Raw genomic sequence first — 24592 nt, forward strand, 5'->3', positions numbered from 1 at the left:
AGTTCACTTTACTTGCACAGGCCGTAAAGCCTCAACCAAAGACGCCCGCACATTTTCAGCAGTCTTCGTTTGCTTTTGGAGAAAACAACTACACTAACGTATTATGTTTAATACACCGTTTTAAAAGTCATAAAATGGTTATTAGAAAGAGAATTGTTAATCTCTAGTGGATAGTCGGCAGTCGGTTCAGGTGAAAAATTGCTCTGCTTCACGAGAACAGAGTTTACGGCAAACGTGTTGCGTGACGCAGGAAGTGGGCGTGGCCAGTGCGGATAACGGACCACTTTCTCTCGTCCATCTCCGAGCTGTCGTCAATATAAAACCTCTCGAAAATAATCCAATATTTGAATAAAGACATATTCGAATAGTCGTGATGTAGGCTGTACAGGAAGATGGGCAGGTTGTTCGCCGATCTAGGAACACGCTGACGTAAGTACGACATCGTCCGTGGTTAGCTTAATGCTATAGTGCTATCAAAGCTACTTAAGCTATCTGCCGTGCTAATGACGTCAAGTAGATTTAAAATGTTTGTGACATGTGCATGAATGCAGTCTACTGCATCCCGTTTATTGACGTTATATTGGCTAATAAAATCCCATTAAAATGATAAGGCTCACTTTTGATTATTAATGCGTAAGTCATGTTACCGTGTCACCTGGCAGTGACAATGCCAAAATGTTATTCCATCCTAGCCGTGCCCAAGATGTCTCTGGCTCAAAGGGTATTGTTGACCTGGGTCTTCACCCTGGTCTTCCTCATCATGCTGGTACTCAAACTGGATGGGAAGGTGGGATCAAGATGATCACTGCAGGAATAACTTTTGAACAGATGAAATAACTTATAATGCATTTTCAATGTGTAACTTAGGTGCAGTGGAACTGGTTCCTCATCTTCCTGCCAGTGTGGGTCTTTGACGGCATCCTGCTCCTCATGCTCACCATCAAGATGGCCGGTCGCTGCAAGCCGGGTTTCGACCAGCGGAATGGCTCGCCGGACCTGCGTCTGCGTGCCTGGTACCTGGCAGCCATGCTTCTCAAGCTGGCTTTCTGCCTGACGCTGTGCGCCAAGCTGGAGAAGCTGGCAGAGGTGAAGCTCACGTTGGTGTGCGTCCCACTGTGGACCATGCTGCTGGGAGCGCTGGTAGAGCTCGGCCTCAACATCTTTCCTGAGAGGAGAGAGGCCTGACAGGGAACACAAATGTTGGTGATAATGGACATCACCAAAGTTTGGAAGACTGACTGATGACTACTGTGAACAATACACTGGATAATTAATTTTATTTGTTGCCAATATGTTGAGTATTGCTACTTCGTAATTTGCGATTGTGCATATTTGTTGCACAATTCTAGAGCTCAATTCTTGTTTTCCAAAGTCAAGTACTGCATTTAGCAGTTACACATCCTCAAGAGTCGTCTCAAACTGACAAAATGTGATATGCTGGTGAGAACCCTGAATTTAATGAACAAACAGAAGATGCTACATATTGTCTCATAAACAAATTGCATTATTTTGCACCGTGCCTATGTTTTCAGATTATAAGCATTCTCGTGGAAATAAATGATTCTGCACTGAAAATATGTTATTTTACCAACACTCCACTACAACTATACAATAACACATTAAAAAAGAGGCAATCTGCAGATTCTCACTTGATTGTGCAAATGTCCCTGATGTCTAGCTTAGAGCTACACGAGTGTAATGTTACACTTATAATGGCGCCAAGTGTTAATGTTGTGCTTCTGTCAGAAGCAAGTGACAGCATGGGAGGACACTTCATACAGAAGGTAGGTAGGTAGACACAACAACGCTCATCAGTATAACACAAAATAGAAACACTAGGCTGAAAACATGGATGACCAAAAAAGAGACATCTGACTTCAGAGAATGACCAGTAACACACTATTTCATCCAGTGAGCCTTTTATTAGTTTGGCTCTTATTTATTTAAAGTAGAAACCTTTCTACGTGTTTGTCTTTACAAAACCTCTTATGTACACTACAGTGCTGACCGTTGAAAAGAAAATGACTTAAATCAAATACAAAAACACACGAGATAAATAAATCCTGAAAAAACAAGTCCCTGAAGACTTTCTACCGTCAATGCTAATTTGTACAGAAAAATATATAGATGATCATGTCAGGTTTTTCCATTTGTTTGACCACACCTGAACTCCCAAGGCATTAAAAACAAGAAAAAAGCTGCTTCACGGTGGCCTCCACCTCTCAAAGTGAAACCTTCCGAGGGGCAAAAGAGCACGACAAGTGAGGCGTTAGCTTACATTTTGGAAATATTTGCCACTCTAGCTGCGTGACTAAATGGCGGAAACACAGTTCGACTTGTGGGAAGTCGTGCTGACCATTTTTTAAGGCTTTGGTCTAATTTTCCAGTGAGTGTGGGGGCGTCCAAGTGGGAAACTTTGGATGATGAAACAACAAAGACTCTGTGTGAACATTCCATAGTTTACAGTTGAGGACAGGCACTGGAGGGAATGTCATGGGCTACATTAGAAATTGGGGAGGAAGAAACATTCCACAACCGTGCGACATACACTCACACAAAAGAGACAAATTGTTTCATCATTTGTTAGCAGAATGTCCGTCACAAATTGCTTTTGGAAGCGTCGCCTGCAGCCAACATTCATGATAAGCGTAAAAATAAGTTGTGGTGTATACAAAAGTCTTGGAAGAATACACAATCACTCCTGTGGAACTCTAGAAATGACTCCTACATTCCATCCACTGATATGCTGAATCTGTGCAATACTGAACTATGACTGGCGAACCGTGGGCTGCGTATGGCCGTAGGTTGCCCAATTACAATTGAGGATTTTTCCTAATTGTGGTTTGAACGGCAGCTATGTTGTTATTTAAAAATTACAGCACGGTAGTGATTATAAAATGCTGGGTTGGAGATGTGGATTTTGAGCAGATTGGGTTACCTTTAACCAAGGTTGGGCTAATTATTTTGACCCAAGTTAAAATTGGATTTGGGCAGGCTGAGAAGCTGAAACTGGTCACCATTTTGGACACATATTTGTGTCATGACATTATAAAGTATGTAACATTCTTATTTCTTAATATCACTGCACACTGTTGCAAAGCTCGTGAACTTGAGTCTTGCTGGAAATGTTGCTTTTTCTACTTCTTACATAATGTTGGTGATAAAAATCTGCATTATTTTTAACCAGAGCCGTTCCAATAACCTGCTAACCCATTTCTTGGTAGCTTTAGCTCATCACCCATTAGTCACCTCTTGTTGGATCGAAATCTTGACCCAACATCCTGGGTCAAATCCTTGATCCAAAGGGCTGGACCCAGTGCTGGGTTAGCTATTTCACCCAAGTTGGGTTACTTTTAACTCAGCAATTTAAAGCGTGCATGATCATTAATAAAAATACGTAATTGAGTCTTGAGCCAGCAGGCGGTTGTGACATCACTCCGGCAAGACAACATGGCAACAGCTGAATCCATAGGTAACACTTTACGATGTAAAAATAGCAACATCTCAACGGGAAGTGTCATCATATTACATAATATTATCTCACCCATTGTATTACATCAGGACAACGCTACAAGTGTTGTGTAAGACGGCGGTTTTGTTTCATAAACAGTCTCGGGCACAAAATGGAAGCATTAATTAGCTGCAGGTTGTACAGTAAAACGTCATCCTTCAAAAATGAGACTCGACGTACCTGTTTTGTCACACTTTTCATACCAGACTGGGACTTGTTAAGTACCAAACTTATGCACTCCTCTAGTGTACAAACGAGATGTACATGAAAGTACAATCTAAAATTGACGTAAAAAGCTGTTAAATGAACCACTTTACTTTTAAAAACACACCCAAAAGGAAACCTGTACATTTTGGTGTGGAAAGCAAATCAATCGAGAAAAAAACCCGATCAACTCTGCTCGTCTTCGTGATTCGGGGGAAGTGGTGGGAGAGGGGGTGGTGGTGGGGGAGGCGGAGACTCGGAGGAGGAGGGTGGCGGCGGGGGAGGCGGTGTGAAGGTGTGAGTTGGCGGTTGGGGAGGCGGGGCCGGTGTGACGGGTTGGTAATGGGGGGGAGGGTGGTGGGGGAACGGCGGCGAAGGGAGGAAGTGATGAGAGGGGAAGTGCGAGGGGTAGAAGGGTTTGGTGTGGGGGTGGTGGAACTGGTGGGGGGACATGAGGGGGTGCATTTGGGGGTAGTAATGCTGGGGCTGGGTGGTGGCATCCCCTGGATGTGGGGGGTGTAGGTGCAGCTGGCTGATGTGAACTGGGTGGGGGGGTGGCACCTGACTGAGGAAGGGGGGCAGATTTTGGTGCGAGGTGAGTGGAGGTCTGTGGGGGAGGTGGGAGTGAGGCAGGAGTGGCGAATAGGAAGGGGGGAGCATGTGATGGGGAGGTGGCATGGGGGGAGGATATTGCTGCATGTGGTGCCCATGCGTGAATGTCCGGGGGCTCATGTCAATGCCGCGAGTCCACTTTTCTGCCAGCGCGCGAGTCCGTGCGTCGCCATGGGAACCGAGGTGGGCGTGGAACTCCGAGGACGTCGGCGTGCGCATGTCGGCGGCCGCTTCCGGGTTGATGCGGGGCAAGTCTCTGTCCCTTCGAGGGGAGGGGGCCAGCCGGGAAGATGCCGATTTCGAGGAAGGGTGTGGGTGAGAGTCGGGCACGGGCTTGGGACTCGGTGAGGAAGAGGAGGAGCAAGGGCTGGCAGCAGCTAACATGTGGAGTAAAGACGACGTTTGCAGGGAGGAAGACTTTGGGGACATAGAGGACGAGCTGGAAGACGACGTAGCGGCACTCGCTGGACGATTATGATGATGATGATGATGATGAAGAAGGAATTGGGGATGAGGGTTTCCTGTTGATTTTGTGTCAGGATGGTGAGGAAGAGGTGATGAGGTTTTGCTCTTTTTTGGAAGTTCTGCTTTGACTTGAATCGAGGGTAACTGTGGACGTTTGGGGCTCCTGTCATCCTTTACAACCTCATTTACAACCTCCTCCGGTTTGTCGCGCGCTCTCGCTTCCGAGTCCACTGAACCAGCCGGCGGAGACAAAATGGGTGAACAAGGACGAGGAAGATCTTCCAGCGTTGGCAACGTCCTGTTTGTGACTGCACCAAACTCTTCCTCCTCCTCCTCCTCCTCCTTTGCTTCATCTTCCTCAGCCTTCACTTCTTCCAGCATGTCTAGCTCCTCCTCTTCTTCCTTCTCCTCCTCTTCCTGGCCTCCCTGCTCGTACTGCCTTAGGCGGACGTGCCAGGCCAGGCTGCAGACGGCCGACATGGTCTTGAACTGGTGGACCACGTTGCGCGGGATGAAGTAGACGTCATCGTGGCAGAGGCGGATGCGGGCGTAGCGGATGCCCTCCCGACGAAGCTGGTTCAGTTTGGCATCGTCCACCCATTGCACACACTGAGAGACAATACGATGCAATGTCAGTATTGTTAAATTAAAACTTTTACAACTGAACACTATTTTGGACAGATGTTTGTGTCAGTTTCATCCAGTTAATGAATGCGACAATCAAACAGACAAATGAGGTGTCCCAATACTTATGTCTGCACTTGTAAAAATGCTTTGACACTACGACGCTGACGCCACATCACCAGCGTGACAAATACCTTCCAGGTCGGACCTGTGTCAGCCGTGAGGAGATATACAGACGACAACTGTAACATTATACTCTACAAAATGGGTGCCGTATTGCAGCGGCAGGACGGCCCACTGGCTCGACCCACAGAAATTCCAATAAACACACTCCTAAACCTTGTTGAAAGCTTTGTCAGAAGAGTTGAAGCCTTAAAAAATTATAAATATTAAACCCTATAGAATTTAAAGGAAGATTAAAATTGTTTAACCACAAAAATTGGTCAACACAATAATTTCTGCCTCAAAACTAGATTGAATAATTTAAAAACTTTATTAGTGCTGCCCAGAACCGTCACGAACATTTGTTGCACATATTCTGTCAACAGGATTAGCCAGTGACGAACACAGAGAGAAAAAAGATGCCCAAGGTTGCATTACTAAAAAAGGACAAATGACGCATTGTGTGAGTGCCTTTCAAAACCTTGTCTTCCACTAAATCGTCATGCCAAGTTGATACCTCTCAAGTTAACTTAGCCTAGCATAGTTTTTTCGCTGTGGACAAAATGGTCTTAACAAATTGCTAAGCAGTGATCAACTGTGAGTCTAAAAAGATTAGTTAGTGGCAGACCTAGAGCGAATTAAGCTCAAAGTCAGAAGGTACCACTGTAGATGCAAAATAATTGAATGCAGTACAACTTTAAACCACCAGGTGGTAGCATACAACTGCCTCTCTTGAAAATGCGCGCGTGTGTGTGCGTGCGTGCGTGTGTGTGTGTGCGTGTAAGACCTGAGAGAGCGGAGGTTCATAAAGATCCAACTGTAGCCGCTGCACCACTTTTGGGAAATCGGCCGCGTGAAAGCACACCACGTCTTTGGTTACGCGAGGAGGCTCCAAGCTGTAAACACACAACTCACATCAGCCTGCTGGTTTCCAGATGAGTGGAAATGAAAAGCTTGACACAGATACGTACCCTTCTTTGTAGCATACGGCCTTCAGCACGCCCACTGCCGCCGTGGTCTGACGCTCGAAACCCTGGCCGATGTGGTCGGCGTGGGCTCGAGTCCTGTCCTCAAAGAGCATCTCTCGGGGCTCGCTGGTCCTGGGCAGGGACTGCAGGAGGTTCTTCACCTCGTTGGTGGATCTGCGAGAGGAGAGGACAGACTTGCTCATTCTTACAGTTGTGCTGAGCAGGAGTCACGCTGCGGTCTGCTCACTGCTGGATCGACAAGAGCGTCCAAACACGTTTTGCAAAGCCAGTGTGAACAGACAGAACAGCGGTGAGGCTAACGCTGCGCCGGCCCATTCACTAGAAGACAAGAGGAGGAAGCGCGAGTAGCGACAGCAGAAGGGAAACTAGTGAGCCAGACTAGAACACTCACTCAAAGGCTTGTTGAGCATGAGTTGGCATCAGGCTGACAGTAATGAATGTAAATCCAGGAAAGTTGCGACAGGAATGTAAAGGACATTTCGATTGGTTTCCATACAGCCTTTAAAGTACGATGCTCAAGCTGAAGCTGAAAGTGTTTCGTGTGATTTCAAAGTTGACAGGAAGGAGACGCTACGACTGATTTATTATGACATCATTTCAGCATCTTTGCCTCTATCAGACAGGATTCTGTTCAAACGTGGCTGTTGCGCAAGTGTTCCTCACAGACGTCGCATATCTATTGCTTAATAGCATCAGACAACAACACAAAACACATTTCATGCCGGAGTCAGTGTGGCATTCAGCTACAGACAATACATAACTATTAAAACATAATGAGTGTGTCTGTCTCGTGTCTTTTACCACACTCATTATGGCATAACGTCTCGTCTACCAGTAAACATTTGTGTGTGCGCGCCAATGTTATTACAGTGAACGAAAACAAATGAAACAACGAACATTGAAAAGACATTTTCATGAATGAAATAAAATAAAAAGAAGAGCGCTAACTGAAACTACATTTTATGTTTCGGCATGATCGGAAATCGAGTCGATTGCGTGCTTTTTAGCTGAGCATTATAAACATTTTAAAATGTCTTAATTTCTAAAGTCGAAAATAACATATTTTACTTTTTTATTTGATTTAAACCACTTCTGATTTATAGTCATATAAATAGGTATCATCTTGAGATATCTACATTCCAGATAAAAAAGCAAATTATTTCCTTCATTGCAGAGGTATTTATATCATGACTTGGTATCAGCATAAACTCAAACCCAAGTAACTTGGACTATTGACTCAGCCCTAATTTTATTTTATTTTTTTAAATCTTGCACTCGAGAAATACATCTTTAAAAAAAACGAACTAAAACTAAAACTTTTTTTTTTAAACTCACCAAAAGAAAGCATGTTCAACAAATAAAAACAAAACAAACAAAAAAACGCTTTAAAAATGATTTAGCTGAATTTGAAAAAAAGCCAAAACGAAATAAAAATGATTAACTATAATGAAAAAGCCCAAACTTTTTCATGAATGCACAAAAAACAGTCACAGGTTGGGTTAGCAAATTCAAGTAAACTGCACACTTGTAGGAATCTTTCCACAGTTGTATGTGGTGGCCAGCCTTACCGTTTTCTTTTAAAAGGCGACTTTGGTATGTCGGCTACAGGAATCATCTGCTCTCCTGGTCTCACCCACATGATGGGCCCGTCGTCGCTCTCGTTGGGACTCATCAGGCTCAGGCTGGACAACGTTCCCCACGGAAGAGTGCGCTATAGCCAGGCAGAGAAAGCACATGTCCATTTCCTGCTCAACACCAACTCATGCCAATATATTTGAAAAAAAAAAGCGGATCTGCTCCCCCGAGCGTGGCCCTGACAGCTATGAAGTGTTTGAGGATGTGCGCCTTTTGATATTCTGCATATGAAGCCAATTTTCCACACTGCATGCTGAGGCAGAGTCAACACTGCAGAGGCTGTCACTCCAGATTTTCAGTCTCAACAGTAAACATTTCATACATTTCATTGGCCCATTTTTGCTCAAATGGCAGAGATGGAATTTATTGGATGTTATCTTAGACAGCCACCCGGGCTTTTTGCTGACGTCACCATTCATCTGACCCTCGGCGGGATTTACCTTCAGGAAGGGCGACTCCTCCAGCATGCCGAGAAATTCCGGGAAGAAGTTGCCCACTTCCTCGTCCACGGCTCCCACCAGGCTAATCTGCCTCATTGCCCCGGCTCGGTACGTGCCGTGGCTGTAGGTTCTCTTCACCTGCCGAACGGAGAAACAAATGTACAGATGATGCTGTTACCATTTCATCCTGTTGTATGTTGTATGTGGGTTCAGATTTTGGTAAATCTTCAAATTGTGCTGAAGATGTGTAGCTTCAAGCTCAAGTCAACAACACTGTGCTGGCAACGTGTGCATTTGTTTGCTTGACTGCAACAAGCACTTATGTCCTCTCCGCATTCTTTAAATGGTCGCTCCATATAAACACACAGACAAACAGAAGGGACGCATCCGAAAAAACAGCTAAAAATCCCTGCCTGATATTAAAAAAAATTAAACCAAGATAATTCATTTTAAAACGTTTTCCAACACTGTATAACCTCTACGACTCAATTGAAAAAAATAAGAAAAAAATATCATGTGTTTCTTATAACTAGCTGTGTCCAGAATGATCTGATTTCACACCTGCCACCATTAATAGTCCCTCTGGTCAACCCCCAATGAAGTTTAGCTGTTCAAGTAGGCTTTTCATTACATTTATTTGCCCAGTTTTAAAAACGATGACAGTGCAGTGCACACTTGTGCAACCACATTTAAAAAAACATTTTGACCGTTCCCCTCTCAAAGATGTTTTTATTTTCAATTGACTTGTAAAGGTTATACGTCACATTACAGGTGGAAAACAACTTGCTATGATTTATCTTGGTCTCAGTTTTTTTTATGTCACAAAAAGCTGGCATTTGAACAGGGCTGAGTAAACTTTTTATATCCACTCTACTTAAAATAGTCTTACTGAGTCAATGACCTAGATACTGACGGATCATGTTTTTGTGTGCACACACTTTCAAAGTACCTGCTTCGCTGAGCCCCCTCATTCATGTATTGTTGTAATCATCTGTTTGTCGAAGCACACCGATAATAGCGCCAGCCAGTCCTTCCTCTTGTTGACATCAACTCATGACCTTCTCCTCACCTCTGAGCATCTTTTTGCGTGTGTTTGTGCTTGCTGTCGCTGTGTTGCGAATGTGACTCAATGAGAGCAAGTCTATTAGTGTGTTACAGTACTGCGTCACAACAAAGCCACCACTTTGCCCAACACACATTTATTACATAATCTCTCGCTGCGCTTGGCAACAAAAGGGTTGCTTGAATGCGCTCTGAGTAAAAGCGCCGCATTAGCCGACTGGGCGCATTTTATTGATCCTCTACAAATGCACTGTAGTCCAAATGAACACGGCTGCGGAGTCAATGCTGACGTGATCCCTCCATGTATGGATGAGGACTGGCTACAGTAGCACACGCTAATTATATAATAAAAACAAAAGTGAGTCAGAACACAAATCAAATCCTGAAACTTTAAAACGAGCGCCACTACACTATTTTCATTTGTGTAAACAGGAATCAGCGGCGGGAAATTATTGACTGAGACGGAGACAGACAGGTTATGTATACGCATAGCCGTTTTTTTTTTTTTGTGCAAACGGGAGATATTTTTCTACGGCTTGCCTTGTCTGTCATCCACACGTCTGCGGGGATTTTTTTCATTACAAAGGAAGGTTTCTATAAACTTCGGCTAAAGTGAAGATTTGCGTATTTCTCCAGCTCCGCGGTTGCGTATGTCCGTCGTCCTCCACACACATTACTCAATCACATACCTCAAGAAGAAAAAAAAAAGAAGTGGATTCGCTTCCCCACCGGGGAGAGACCATGTGTGTATGTGTATGTGGTGAGTGAGTGTGAAAAAAAAGTGAAGCGTTTTCAGATTTTGTATTTATCCTCTTTGTTTTCCTCTATGCTCCGTTTATGATGTACTCATTGACTGTTAACAAGTATTTTTTTTTAATTAATAAAAAAAAAAAGTTTTGTGTACCCTGACAGCACTGATCCGCAAATATACAGATCAGCGGCTGATAGTCCGTGCTTGTGTGACGTATGGTGAAGTGACATCAAGAAATGAGTAGTATTTTGCTAGCTACTGCCGCCTAGAGACTTGGCATGCATCTCATTGTAGGCCCAATCTGTGGAAGTGGCGTCGCCAGACAGAGGATAGGATTTGGGGAACTATTGCCACCTTAAGGTCTGGAATTGTTATGAACGTACTTGATAAAAACACATTAATGCAGTTAGCTGTGGATGTTTTCTTTTCTACAAACGTGGTGGTGTGGACATTATTTTTTCTACACCCAGAGGAGGGAAATAACCGTTTAAAAAAAATACCCTGCTACGTGTGTACATGGCCTCAGACATTCGACGAAGCAAAATTATTTTAAAGGGATTAGATCACGGTATTTTAAGCCCACAGTTAACTATAGGTATATAATGATGAAATCTTACCTTTGATACCATGGCGGTGTAATTTGTTATGAAATATTAGGTGTTTTGCTGGTTATTTTTCTAACGTGGAAGTAAAACGCCCGGTTCAGTAAAACCCCGCCTCTCCCCGTGTGGTTGCCCCGCCCACTCTGGTCCGAGCAGGCTGCTGCTGGAGCACTCTTGTGAATGGCCACGCAGCCATCAATTCTTCAATAAACATTTGAAACAAAACGACTCCTTGCCGCAAGAAATCATGGAGGAGGGGAAGAAAGGGAAGAAGAGAGAGGAAAGAAGAATGAAGAAGAAGAAAAAAACCTGAGTAGGTCGAGAACCGGGGACCTGCTGCATACAGGGCAAGTGCGCCAACGACTACACCATTTGTTCAATTAGGTTCATCAGCGAAAAAAGTTTTACTTGTAGTTTACACAAGTGTCAGCCAGCACACTTCTGGGATTTTAATAAGACGGCCAATTGTCATTGCACTTTGGCATTGCAAATGTGAAGGATGATTGTTTGCTTTGAATTCATTCGGACAGAATGTTTACTGGTAAATGCTACTTTTATCCCTATACCATGGAGGTCTCAGAGAAAGTGGGCGGTGCAGGGGAGGGGCCACATCTAATGACATCATAAAGTGAGCACCCGCTAGTTTTCTCAGGTTGGGAGGGGCTGGTGCTTAGAGAGCAGAATGACCTAGAATTTCTCATAGAGAGGCAAATTGGAGGAAAACACCACTTCGGTCATGTTTTTGGTGAGGAATTACCATTTTAATATGACCAAAAGCTCCAAAAAGTTGATTTTTCACATTACTGTCCCTTTAAGAGAACTGTTTGAGTTTGTCGGCTTTGAGAATAATTCATGGAAATGTGTTGCTGAGAATTTTGAGGAATCTGAGGAGAATTAAGCATTTAAAAATGCTCAATCAGGTAAATCTAGCTATCTACAGAAACGTACTGATGGCATAAAGTCAAAGTAAACACAACGCAATGAACTTTTTTTTCTCTACTTTTGTACTTTCAGTCTATACATTTTTACACTTAAATACCAGTCTTTTTTTTTTTTAAACAAGTATCTAAGTACTGAGTAGTAGTACTTTTGCCACCATAACAGGAAGTGACTTCAGAGCAGGGGCTGGTCACCTATTGTGCCAGGCTTTGCAGCAAATGTTCCATAATCCTCTCATGGGGCAACTCTTCTGGATGAGTGGGCAAAGCTTCACACTAACATTCCAAAAACTTGTACAACATTCTCCAGACAAGAGTGGACACTGTAGTCACAAAACGATGGGGAACGTAATGGGTATAAAGGGCAGGTGTCCCAACACTTTTGCACATATTGCCCTTGTCTCATTCTCACAGGAACAAAAGGAGCAGAAGATGTATGAGAGTGTGCACACCTGGCCCTGGATGTATTCATCAATGTATACGTTCCTATCCGTGGGCAGACTGTCGACTTCCCAAGGTCACTGCCGAGAGCGTGGCGGCCCGAGAAAAATGGCGTTGACGCCACTCTTAAAGGGACAGTACGAACAGCATTTGTGCTTATTATTAACCCATTGGATTTAATAGACTGAGGAACGTGCCGATTGGGCAGCCAAGGTGGAAGCAAATACTATAACATGAATATTTGAGAACAGGATGAAAAAACAAGGAGAGGACCAGCGCATGAACTGCTGCACGCTGCGTAGTACGACGCACACAAACACACACGCTGTGCTCACTGACAAAGAATAGACAGTAGCTCCTTTTATACTGCACGGAAAGGAAAAAAAGCATTTTCCCGCCTTTTTTCCCTTTGCTGGTGTGTCTAGTGAGTCTGCAATCTGGATGGCACACAAGCCTTTTCATTAGTGGACAGTGGGAGCTCAAAATGAGCTGCACGCCATTGCAATTTACAACCACAATGATATTTATTCATGTTCAAGAGGACCACTTTTTACAAGCACAATTCTGCATTCATTGTTCAATTCTTGATGTCCCTCTCGTCACTGGATCACTCTAATTTTCGAGGAGCAGTTGCCGCCATTGTTGCTTGGGCTCTCATTACATTTGAGCGATGGGACATTAGCGGGAATGGAAAACGCAGACGGAAGCAGATGCTCCGACCAGTTGGTCAGCGCGGTCATTAGCGCATCCATAAGGACTCGTGGACCGAGGCGATGGATACTAAGCGCCATCTCTTGAAGCAGTTTTCGTTTTAGATGCAAACTACTCGTCTGCCTGAGTGAAAAATGTATAAATTGGCAGCTTTGATTTTAGGGTGTAAACCACAACAGTCAAATTACGGCTGGGTGCTGCTGACATAATTCATTATGTGGAGGACAGAACACTCTAAAACAGTTGGGTGAAAAATAACACAACTATGGGTCAAAAATGGACCAATCCTGCACTACGAGTCAAGAAATGGACCTTTTAGTGTAGAACCACTCATAAATATTGATCAGATCCTTTACTTGGGTCAAGAAATTGGGTCATTTTGTATCAAACACACCAGAAAGTTGGGTCAAATTGACCCATAAAGTGGATCAGTCCATTTTTGATCCATAACTGGGTTACTTTTGACCCAACTGTTTTTAGACTGAAAGCAATATCATCTGTTGTGTTTCACATAATATGAACAAAAAACACCCCCACCCCATAAAAAAGTGTAAAATCTGCTTTTACCAACTGTAAAGATCACACCAGCCCACAACTCTGAATGGAGGACGCCGCCCACGTGAGGATCCTTACCTGACAGTAGAAATTAGCCATTGTGGTGGTTTCGATGTCCTTCTTTCCCAGGATCTCCATTTTGACCGGCGCTGATGAGAACTTTGTGGAAAAGTAGTCGAGGAAGTCGGGCAGGCAGGAGGCTTCTCCATGGACGATGCCCATCACGTAATGCGCAGCCTAGGATGCACGGAATAAGGGTGAGAAAAAGCATGCAGGCTGAATGATATTGAAAAATAATCTATAGAATTGCCCCCCCCCCCCCTCTCAACATTACAATTACAATTTAATATGCAAATGATTTTTTTCAGGGTCCTCTTTCCTTGTATTATTTAAACAAGTTTATGTGTATTACACTAAACATTAAATATCTGATTTACCGACCGACAGAAATGTAGCAGGTTGAAAATTGAAAACCGCATTCCACTACATTGTGATGTCCGTTTGAATTGGATTAAATTGTTCGGCCCCAATTTCTCGTCTGCTCAACAGTGGATGAGTTTGCTGGCACCTGCGACGAGTCCTCGCTGAACGCCAGGTTGACAAACTCCTGGGCGAACCTCTGCCTCTGGCCCGTGGAGAGCGAGGACAGCTGCGAGGCGTAGGCGTGGGCCACCAGAGCGCCGCCGTTGGGCTGAGCCTCCACGTGGATGTAAGGGGCAAACTCTCGGCCTGAAAGGCCAGGGTGGACGGTAGGTTGCGGGCTCTTGTGTGGAGAGGAGTTCACATAAGACGAGTGGAGGTGTGGACTTTTGTTGTTGGGCGAAGGGTAAACGGGTAACGGCAATTTAAACGGAGACATGGAAGTGGGGGATGAGGAGGAATCGGCGAGGTGAATTGGTGGAGAGGGAAGAAGAAGCAGGCCGGCACAAATGGTTTGGCATGAGCGATGGTACATCTTCACTCGCTTGTGCTTCTCCCCCTCTTTGTGTTTCTTCTTCTTTTTCTTCTTGACTTTTTTGATTTGCAGCTCCGAGTTGATCTTGGCTTTGACGCCTCCATCTGCAAGGCAAAGAAATCATTCAACTGTGAAATGCTTTCTAGCACAGTACAGTCGAAATTTGCGTTTCACTAACGTCGTTGCTTCTGTTTTCATGCTTGTGATTGACTTATTTTATTTATATGGTGTCCAGATACATTCAGTGCTTACGTAAGTGCAGTCTACGAGTTTATAAATAATTGTTTCATGAAACGTGAAAGTTGAAATTATAAAGCCAAAGATTTGTTTGCACTATTGTTGTAATCCCACGTTCTGACTTATGTTTATGCCACATTTTTGGGTACAATCATGAAGTTAACAGTTGCAATTGAACTAGATTTAAAAAAAATAAAATAAAAAAATGTCTTTCATTTTAATGTACGATTGAAGACCAAAACATTTTTGTATAAGAAATCTGATATTATTTATTCTAACAGATTAGTTAGCACAAAGAAAAAAGACCTTGAAAAAAGAATAATCGTATATTAAATCACAGAAATAAAACAATGTATTTAAATGATGGTGTAATGATTAAAATGTGAGAAGAGTTGTAGCCAAAGTACGGTGGAGGGAACAAGTTAGATGTGCTGTCACTATCGAATATTTTTAGAATCGATTAATCTATTGATTATTCAATCGATTAATCTGATTCGTTTTAATTTAGCATTAAAGTGTATTACAAAAGCATTTTTTCCCTGGTTACTTTATTTTGATTTTATTGTTTATTAACCAGTGATTGGTGTTTAATTCATATAGTGATTTAAAAAAGGGGGGTATTGATTTTGTACTATGTTACCGCCGGTTCGGTAATTGTTTTCCAAAGTAAAAACACATGTTTGCAAATGTCTAATTTTGATGAAACACAGAAGATAATGAGTCTTCATTCAGGAAGGACTACAGAAATCATTGAACAATTACTGTTGATATGCTGTAATCAGAGGATTTGGAGTGGACCATTTTAAATTTAAATAATGGCTCCAAACAATTACTCGATTATTAAAGTAGTTGATAATCGATTACTCAATTAATTTTGACAGATCTAGTGCTGAGTAACAATTGCGTTTCCACCTGGTATGCCATCAAATATAATGAACTGGAAAGCCTGGAGACAAGCTAACATGAGTCATGACCGTCCACTGCATGCATGCTAGTGCAGACATCTCCTGAATGCTGGGGGCAGGACAGCAAGACAGCCAATGCATTTATTTATGTGTCCAGTGTGGTCTTGTTCATGGATATGAGGACACACATCTGTGGCAATTGTTCACCCAAAGTGGACAGTTAGTATAAATAAATAGCAAGTCCGGATAGATGTGCTGCTGCATCAGCACACTTTCAAGCGACCGATAACATCTTGCGTCGTCTTGTTTGCACCCCAGGCACGTTTTTTTGATGGCACATAATGCAGGAATGAGACGGGCTGAGCGCAGACTGTAATACAATGTGTGTGTGTGTGTGTGTGTGTGTGTGTGTGTGTGTGTGTGTGTGTGTGTGTGTGTGTGTGTGTGTGTGTGTGTGTGTGTGTGTGTGTGTGTGAGATGGAACAATAAAGAGAGCAACAGAGCGAGTATTTGCACACAAGCTACTAATCCAAAAGCTCTTTAGCCTGCGCGCACACACACACACACACACACACCCCCACACACCCCCACACACACACACACACACACACACACACACACACACACACACACACACACACACACACACACACACACACAACCTCCCTCCCCCAATTCTCCTTTCTGCAAATACACACACTTTCATCGCTAAAGTGTCATCAAGCCCCACAAGAGCTGAATAGAATATCTGGAAACAAATGATATGATCTATACTGGTGGTTTGTTTGCCTTGATTTTAGCATAAGCCTAACCTATAAAAAGCAAAACATTTATGTACCGGTACTGATATATTATTAATTTAGGTCTTGTGTTTGTTAAAAATATATGGGAAGAGGCACTGAAAAAATGGATATTAAATCACAATCATAATATTGAGAGGAAAAAAAATGCTACTAAATTATTTTTCAGTATCATTCAGCCCTACTATGAATGCTTGATGTTTTTCCTCCCCACCCTTCTTTGAACCTGGGGAGTGATGGCTGCTAAAATTGCACTAATTACAAGTACGCATGTGTAGCCACAACATGACATTAAACAGCATCCAGACAAGTTCCCACACACAAACACGCTAACAAATAGCCCCAGCGGTCGTAAACTAGCCGCTTGCTGCTTATTGATTTCCTTTCGCTGTCTCCTCTGGCCGCCTATCTGGCTGCGATGCCCAGTTCAGCTGTAAACTTGAACTGATAAAATGTCTTTCTTTCCGCTCCTAACATTTGAGTACTTGGAAAAATAAACACTTGGTCAGCCTCCTCCTTTCAGATGCATCAAAACCACGAGTGTTTTTTTGCCTTGCACACATGACTGGCAAAAACCAAGCTGACTGGACTCAATTCAATGCACAATAATTAACATATATATGTATGTATATATATATAAATTAAAATATAGATACATTTAAATATATATATAAATATAAATATTTTTGGTATTTATTTATTTTTTCCATCAAGTGTACGCCCTCCTCTGGTGGGAGGGATCAAGTAAAACAAGCCCCACAAGGACAAAATGATGTCTGTTTAACTTAATGTGCAGACATTAGTTATCAACGTCCCCATTTGTGTCTACTGGTTCCGTATTTTTGGTGCTCACACAAAAAAAAGTATCTATATATATATATATATATATATATATATATATATATATATATATATATATAAATACCTTTAATGGGCTGCTTGACCTCTCCATTCTCCCGCTTAATGTCGTTCATCACTTTGTGCTTCTTCTTCTCCTCACGTTCCCCTCGCTCACGATCTTTAGTCTTGTCCTTGTTGAGGAGTTCTGCGGGGACACAGAGGAGACCTTCAGCATCCTGAAGCTAATAAAAAACATGCTTTTACTCTTTCAGTCATCTTACACGTTGTTGAATTCCCTTGTACACAACATTTAAGTTAGAAGAGCTACGATGCAGAAATCATCATAGCACTTGATGTTTCCTACGATATCTTATGGGACATGCTTTCCACGATCAGGATTTTGGAGCTGATCACCGAGTTGAAAAACAACAACAACAACAGATAACTGACCAAAATATCTATTTAAACAAGCTGTTTATTTACTCTACAGTCGACCCCCACTATTCAAAGAGGATTGGGAGCCCAGCCCACAAGTAGCCAAAATTGGAAAATAATTGTCGCCCATTGAAATGCATTGGGGAAACATTGCAACAATTAAACTCTAAAAAATCTCCCAAAACACTGATGAACATTCAATACAATACAAAATGGGGCGGGGAAAAATATATTGGAAAAGAATTGGGGAAAAAAATCCAACTGTATGTAATGTTTTATTTTTGATCAATCAATTGATCGATCAGCAAATTATGACACAGCAGGTGGTCACCGATTTTGCATAAAAATGCTAAATAACAGCCAACATGTTCCGCCAATATGCGTAAAGCTTAATGATATATTACAAACATTAATAATTTCTAAGAGACCTGGTAACATCTACTTATTTCATTCTAGCAAAAATGTTATCCTTTTCCAAAGAATCCTTTTCTTTGAATCCACTTGAGTCTCAGTCTATCTTCTTAGAAAAGACGAAAAGAAGAAGCTGCCTCCCCCCCCAACCCCCCCTCATTGAGCGTGTGTAGACGTGGGGAGTGTGCAAGTGAACACGGCGGGGTTGCGGGTGCCGCTTGCACCATCAAAGTAGAAAATGCTTTCATGGAGGCTTAAAAAGAAGGCTTAGCGGGGCAATAGGAGAATAGGTGCAATAATGACAACCTCTTTTTTTTTTCAGGAGTGACGAGACGCTCGTTTGAAGGAAAAAAAATCACTTTTTAATTTTAGTGGGTCATTTTTCTTCTACTTTTTATGCAGGTGTTGGACAGGAGGAATCTGCGAGAACACAGTCATTCTCACAAATGTTAAAATGACACTGTTAGCTTCCTGGTAGCATGCTTGAAAACATCCATTTAGCTGGCCTGTACTGTAAAATGCCAACAAAGGGAGAGCTCAGCGGACAGATTAACGTGACCGACATGCCAGGACATACTTCAGACCTTCGAATGCGGGTGCGTGTGTGTTAGGGGGTGCCTATGAGCCTCGACTACACTACTGGAGCCGCAAGGCATCATAAGGTCATGGCCATGAACGAGCAGGTAGATGTTATAGCGTCACTCACAGCCAGACTGTGTTTTGCCTTGCACAATAAAAGATCACATGTCAGGTCAATGTGCACAACAGTGCAATTGCAATAGTGAGGGCATGTTCACTGTGTGAAACGTCAAGACTAAAGGAACACCTGAGCGAGAACATCAGTAAATTAACATTTTTCTAGGGCCTCTTCGCATGCATTTGTAACAAGCAAACATTAAATGTATTACACAATATATATATATATATATATATATATCAGAATTATAATACATAAATGTTTAGTTTAGGCTTCAACTAAAATTAGTGAAAGTTAACCATGACTTAATATGAATGACATTTTTAATTAAGTGTTCAACACGACAAGTTCGACAACTTCACAAAACTCTACCAGTAAGACATAAATTGGATTATTAGTTCATTACAACAATAATGCAAACAAATGTGTGGCTTTGTAATTTCAACTTTTCATGAAACTAATATGTAAACATGTGGATGGCAATTGTGAAGAACTCTACCTATCTAGACATTGTATAAATAAATAACAAGTTAACATATTCCTATTCCATATTCATTCACTACAGTGCAATTCCGATTTATTTGAGTTGTTCAGCCCAAGTTAAAAGCAACAAGACTTGAAAGTATCTCCTCTTAACTCATTCACTGCCATTGACGGCTATAGACGTAAAAAATTAATTTGAACTATTTCTATTAGTTTAACATTTTTTCCACTTTTGTTAACAAGAGTATGAATTTATGATTTTTTATTGTACATTTAGAACAGATATAAATGTTTTGATTAATCGTGAGTTAACTAGTGAAGTCATGCGATTAATTACAATACATTTTTAATAATCTTTTCTTTCTTTTTTTAAATCGCGTCAGGCAATAATTTTTTTTAATTGTTATTAATTGCATGACTTTAATAGTTAACTCACGATTATTCACAAATTTTACATCGGTTCGAAATGTACAATATTTTTTTCTAGGTTGTCATACTCTTGTTAACAAAAGTGGGGAAAATTTTTTTAACTAATAGAAATAGTTCAAATGAATTTTTGACATCTATAGCCGTCAATGGCATCGAATGAGTTAAACGCTACAGTATGCTGTAAGTCTCGAAACTGTTTATATGATGAGGACTGCTGCTGTTTTGGTTAGCGACGAATAGGGGCACTATTGAGAGAACACACAGAAGGCATGTAATTGGGCTTACCTCTGCTACAAGTTGTAACCACTATTGCTTGACAATGTCACAACGACTCCTGTTGCTTCGTGTGATGCAACGTCTGCCAAAGGCGGGTTACCCAAATGAAATTGTGTCAGTGACACCAGCAGCCACATCAGTCACTGCGCAATAAAAGCCGCCCAATTGACAGCCCGCATGAATATTTCATAGTATTTTTACATCTTGTGTGCCAGTGACAGTTGTGTCCACAACACGTCTCTCGACAGCTGCCATCGCTGTTCACAGCGCGACCTCTTAAACGGACCAAGTGGAAAAGGATGACATCATTCACACAGCAACGCTCACATGCGTAAACGGCCTAAGAGCCTGCAATGGTGTATCCCCAAGTACAGTGCCAGCAAAACTAAATGTGCTGTTATGATACAGTCATAGGCTACAATATGTACAAGATAATATTGTTTTTTGATGTTTCACATGTTTTTACCTTGAGTTCACCTTTTAGTGGTTTGACTTTAAATGCCTTTTTTAAAATGTGTCATGTTGTGCCCGCTTTATCAGGTCAGTGAAAAATACCAAAACTTGGTCTTGCCCACTCCTCCGCAAATGTATTCCAAAATAGAGCCCAGGTTGTTTGGGAGAGAAGACCAAGACCTCCTCCTGAAAAATGACAGAAGACAGCACAAATAGTCTGGCCATAATGATGCCTTCATGGACCATGACTACGCCGCGGTTCCTGATCCAGCTGTTGTCTAACTGGCACTAGACCAAAATGCAACTTTCCAAGAGGAAATACACCAGCTGTGACGGCAGGTGGAGAAGTGCGGTGGTCAGTACCTCCAACAAGGTTAAAATGCACACATGAAGCTGTTAACATAATTCACAAAATAAACAGACCAAATTGCAGCATGGTATTATCAGTGACATAGATAAGCACTAAAAAATACTGGGTTGTTTTTCTGACCCACTCAGTGGGTAGCTGTGGATTTTGGGCAAATGGGCTAATGCTTACCAAAGATTGGGTTAATTGTTTTTGAGCCAGCAGATTGGATGGAAGGTTGGATTTGGGCTGAATGAAGAGCTGACACTTTTGTTGTGTACTGAAGATGAAATAAAGTTAATGAAACATTCTTAAAAATGTTGTCAGGAAGGACATCTGGTGTTTGTGACAATCATGTCATGTGAGTGACTTGCTGTGGCAAATCGTGGAAAGTTGCTTCTTTGAAAATGTTGGTAATAACATTAGTATTATTACCATAGTGACACTGATAACCTGGTAGCCTATTCCTTGATAGCTTTAACTCATCAATATAGATAGTTTTTACTAGCATTAGGCTGATGGGGGTTTTTCCTCTCTTGGGCCCCATACCAATTATTAGCTGCCAAGGAGGATAACTGAAAACATCTTTGTTTTAAAATTCTAACAAAAAGTTCAAGGAGCTCCAGGGGTCGTCATCAGCATGTCAAATTAAAAGCTATCTATAGCTTTCTATAGTAAATTAAGTTTCCCAAAAAGTAAAAAACAAAAAATAAATTTAAAAAAAATAAAATGTTGACTGAACTTTCCCTTAATTTCAAACAAAAACAAAAAATGCAGAGTTTCCAGAGTGAATTGGCCGTCAGATTTTTATTTTTTATTTTTTTAAGCGGCTCATCCAACTGCCGAATGTCAATCAGCGTTGATAATCGGTCTGGTCTAGTTTGATCCCTTGTTGGATCAAAACCTTGACCTAACGTAGAGGGTCAAATCCACAGCCCAATGCGCCGTGATAGCTATTTAACCCAATTCGGGTGATTTTGCAAATGAATTATTTGAATATACGGCAGCGCGCCATACAATCGGACCCCGCCCACCCACACCCCCAGTCGGACTTTGGACAACCTTGCATTCATCGAATGAGACTAAAATGGGACTAAATCACAGCTTAAAATTACTGATATTGTTAGTGAGAAAGACATTCGTTGAAGCATTTTTCCAATTTACGCTAAGGTTATTGAATAAAATGTGTCAAAAGTAAGGCGCATGAATGGAGCGGAGGGGGCGTGGTGCTCCACCAAAACAACACTTGGTCCATAATGGCGGGCGCCTGTCATCGTGTTATGACAGCGGCGTGTACTTTTAATACACATCCTCCACCGACAATAAAGCCTTAATTCGACGTTAAACACCCTTTAGTTATTAAACCAACCGACTCGAGACACATTTGCTTTGTTTCCCCCTCCGGATTATTCATTATCTCTACGTTTAGCTACGTGATCGCAGCTGCGAGGGTTCAGCAGCGGGTGAGCGAGAGCTGGCAGCCATTAGCCCCGTGGAAACGTCGACTCAGCCGGGGGGCTTTGTAGCGTAAACACCCAGCTTGTGTTCCAGTCTAGCCAGTTTCACGGACGCAGTTTCCAAACGTCCAAAAAACGAGACGGTCCAGACGAATTAGGAGGCACACACTCGTTAAGTGGGAGGGTACATGTTAGAGAAAGTGGCTAAAGGTATCACTTTGGAAAATAGTAGTAAAGTCAACTTCATCTAATTGTGTTGAGTGGATGTTAACGTGGCCTACCTTTTTGTGGCAACGTGACATTCCCATTTTGTCTTTTCACTGGAGAAATGTGGTTCAATATGCTAATGTCGTTGTTAGCGGGCGACACGAATAGTTTATTTTTCACATCTCCCTTATCCCGCTGTTTATCCTTGCTCGGCTTCTTGCTTTTAGCGGAGGAAGAAGGCGCCTTGTGGAGGAAGAAATCGCTCTGCTTCAAGATTTTGTGGCCAGTGGCGGCTGCTTGGCTTCCGCCGAGTGTGGGGACCAAAGCGGCGCTCGCGTTGGCCGGACTGAGGCTCCACAAACCCGCCGCGATACTCGGCTGCTTCGTCGGCTGCTGGAGTTTGTCTTTGCCGCTACTGTTGCCTCCCAGCAGCCCTCCATCCCGATCCCGGACGACTTTCTTTGGTTTGACGCTCCTCTCATCGACTCGGAGCTTCTTGGGCAGCGGCGCGTTCAAGTCCCGGGAAGACTGCGGGTGGTTTTCGGGGGCTCTCTTCGCTTCCGAAGGCTTGGGGAACGGGCTTTTGACGGGGACGACCGCCGCGGCTCCGCTGCTGAGGCGGACGGAGCTCCGCGAGTCAGCCATCTTGAGGCTTCTCTCGCTATTTACTCGCTTCGCTCAACTGGCGCGAGACGTGCGGGCAGGCGGGGGCGGGGCTTGACTCACTTTGATTGACAGGTTCAGAGGAGCCCAGTTTTACAGACTCAGTGCACTTAATACTACGTAATACTCAAAGGTTACCAGGAGCGCAGTTAGAAGAAACACTGACCTACATTCATAAAATAAATCATTTTCCATGAAATTGTAAACCCTTCTTTTCATTTCCCCCCTGTATGTCTTCTATCTACCCAGGGCCTTCCGAATAATTAGTATACATTGATATTCCTTGAAATAAGAGATTAATTTGTTATCCAAAAACGGAAGTTAAAAAAAAAAAGTCACGTGACATCCGCACTGTCAGCCCAACTGCATTTTGACGTCATTTCCAGTGGACAGCAGAGGGCAGCCAAACGGGCTAAATTCTTATTCTACAATGCAATATCAATCAGAGGGCACATAAAACCATCATTTGTGAAAATATATTTTTTAACTTGACTTCCGTTTTTAATCACCTTTCACAATTTTATGGCAACAAACATGGCACTGCATGAAGATTGGTGCATCATCAGCATCTATATTTTTTTGTTGCCATGTTATTAGATTAACATTACCGGTAATTCCATACCGCTCTCAAGCCACTCTAAGAAATAAATGATGTGCGTTTGTCCGTGGGCTGAAAATGAAAACGCATCCATCAGGGGGATCCACTTGCCTCTTTGATCCAATCTTCCCAAAAGGATTATCTTATCTCCCTTTCGCACACAGAAAACACATCATTATACAGTGTCTTGGCGAACCGTCCGGGCTTTGTGCGCACTTTGATTCACTGGATTCAAGACTGACTATGATATCAGTATGAGGTAGTCAAGGCGGGAAGCGAGATGATTAGTGGCAGAACAAGGAAATGAACATTGTGGCGGGATTACAGTGTAAAAAGCAGTTGGGTGGAAGTCTAAAGTTCACTACAAACAGTGACTAAAACAGATTCAACAAAAGGTGCCCCAGTTCTTAACCTTGCTTCTTTTACTCTATCCACAGCTTTTGCATTCACATTGTGGTGAACTGTAGTGATGCATCAACATCATGCAGCCTGTGGGCTATAATCCAGCTCTCCGTGCATTTCTAAATGACTCAAAAAACACTGTTACTGTTTGCACATTTAACTAGGTGCACTAACAGAATCACAAGCAGCACCAACTGCATTAGTTACTGTGTGTCCATCTGCTGTGCCTCGTCAACAAATATGACATTGTCAAGAGAAGCAACAGACTGCATTTCGAAGTGCAGTGATTAATTATT

At 42.5% G+C, this 24592-nt stretch overlaps 2 protein-coding genes across 2 annotated transcripts; one reads left to right on the forward strand and one right to left on the reverse strand.

Annotated features, from left to right (window-relative positions):
• Positions 1 to 231: 231 nt before the first annotated feature.
• LOC147160189 (transmembrane protein 60-like) lies at positions 232 to 1648 on the forward strand. The gene is made up of 3 exons (XM_086058180.1): positions 232 to 429; positions 693 to 787; positions 868 to 1648. The coding sequence occupies exons 2-3, from the start codon at positions 704 to 706 to the stop codon at positions 1183 to 1185; spliced, it is 402 nt and encodes a 133-aa protein (XP_085914306.1). The 5' UTR covers positions 232 to 429; positions 693 to 703; the 3' UTR covers positions 1186 to 1648.
• A 254-nt stretch (positions 1649 to 1902) lies between these two features.
• LOC147160190 (uncharacterized) lies at positions 1903 to 23318 on the reverse strand. Its single transcript, XM_086058174.1, has 9 exons — positions 22708 to 23318; positions 17525 to 17644; positions 14271 to 14761; positions 13781 to 13939; positions 8643 to 8780; positions 8136 to 8278; positions 6550 to 6720; positions 6366 to 6474; positions 1903 to 5401 (listed from the first exon to the last, which is right to left on the reverse strand). The coding sequence occupies exons 1-9, from the start codon at positions 23276 to 23278 to the stop codon at positions 3902 to 3904; spliced, it is 3402 nt and encodes a 1133-aa protein (XP_085914300.1). The 5' UTR covers positions 23279 to 23318; the 3' UTR covers positions 1903 to 3901.
• Between the last annotated feature and the right edge of the window lie 1274 nt (positions 23319 to 24592).

This window comes from Leptonotus elevatus, chromosome 17, assembly GCF_054856555.1.
Source record: "Leptonotus elevatus isolate MCC_2025b chromosome 17, RoL_Lele_1.0, whole genome shotgun sequence".
Classification (NCBI taxonomy): domain Eukaryota; kingdom Metazoa; phylum Chordata; class Actinopteri; order Syngnathiformes; family Syngnathidae; genus Leptonotus; species Leptonotus elevatus.

Bases quoted from the DNA above. Each gene is read 5' to 3' on its own strand.
- LOC147160190 (XM_086058174.1), bottom strand. From the start codon at position 23,278: ATGGCTGACTCGCGGAGCTCCGTCCGCCTCAGCAGCGGAGCCGCGGCG. The intron at 8,279-8,642 runs GTAAATCCCGCC...GCCTGGCTATAG, and splicing joins AGGAGTCGCCCTTCCTGAAG to CGCACTCTTCCGTGGGGAAC. The intron at 6,721-8,135 runs GTAAGGCTGGCC...CTCCTCTCGCAG, and splicing joins TCGCCTTTTAAAAGAAAACG to ATCCACCAACGAGGTGAAGA.
- LOC147160189 (XM_086058180.1), top strand. From the start codon at position 704: ATGTCTCTGGCTCAAAGGGTATTGTTGACCTGGGTCTTCACCCTGGTC. The intron at 788-867 runs GTGGGATCAAGA...TGTGTAACTTAG, and splicing joins TACTCAAACTGGATGGGAAG to GTGCAGTGGAACTGGTTCCT.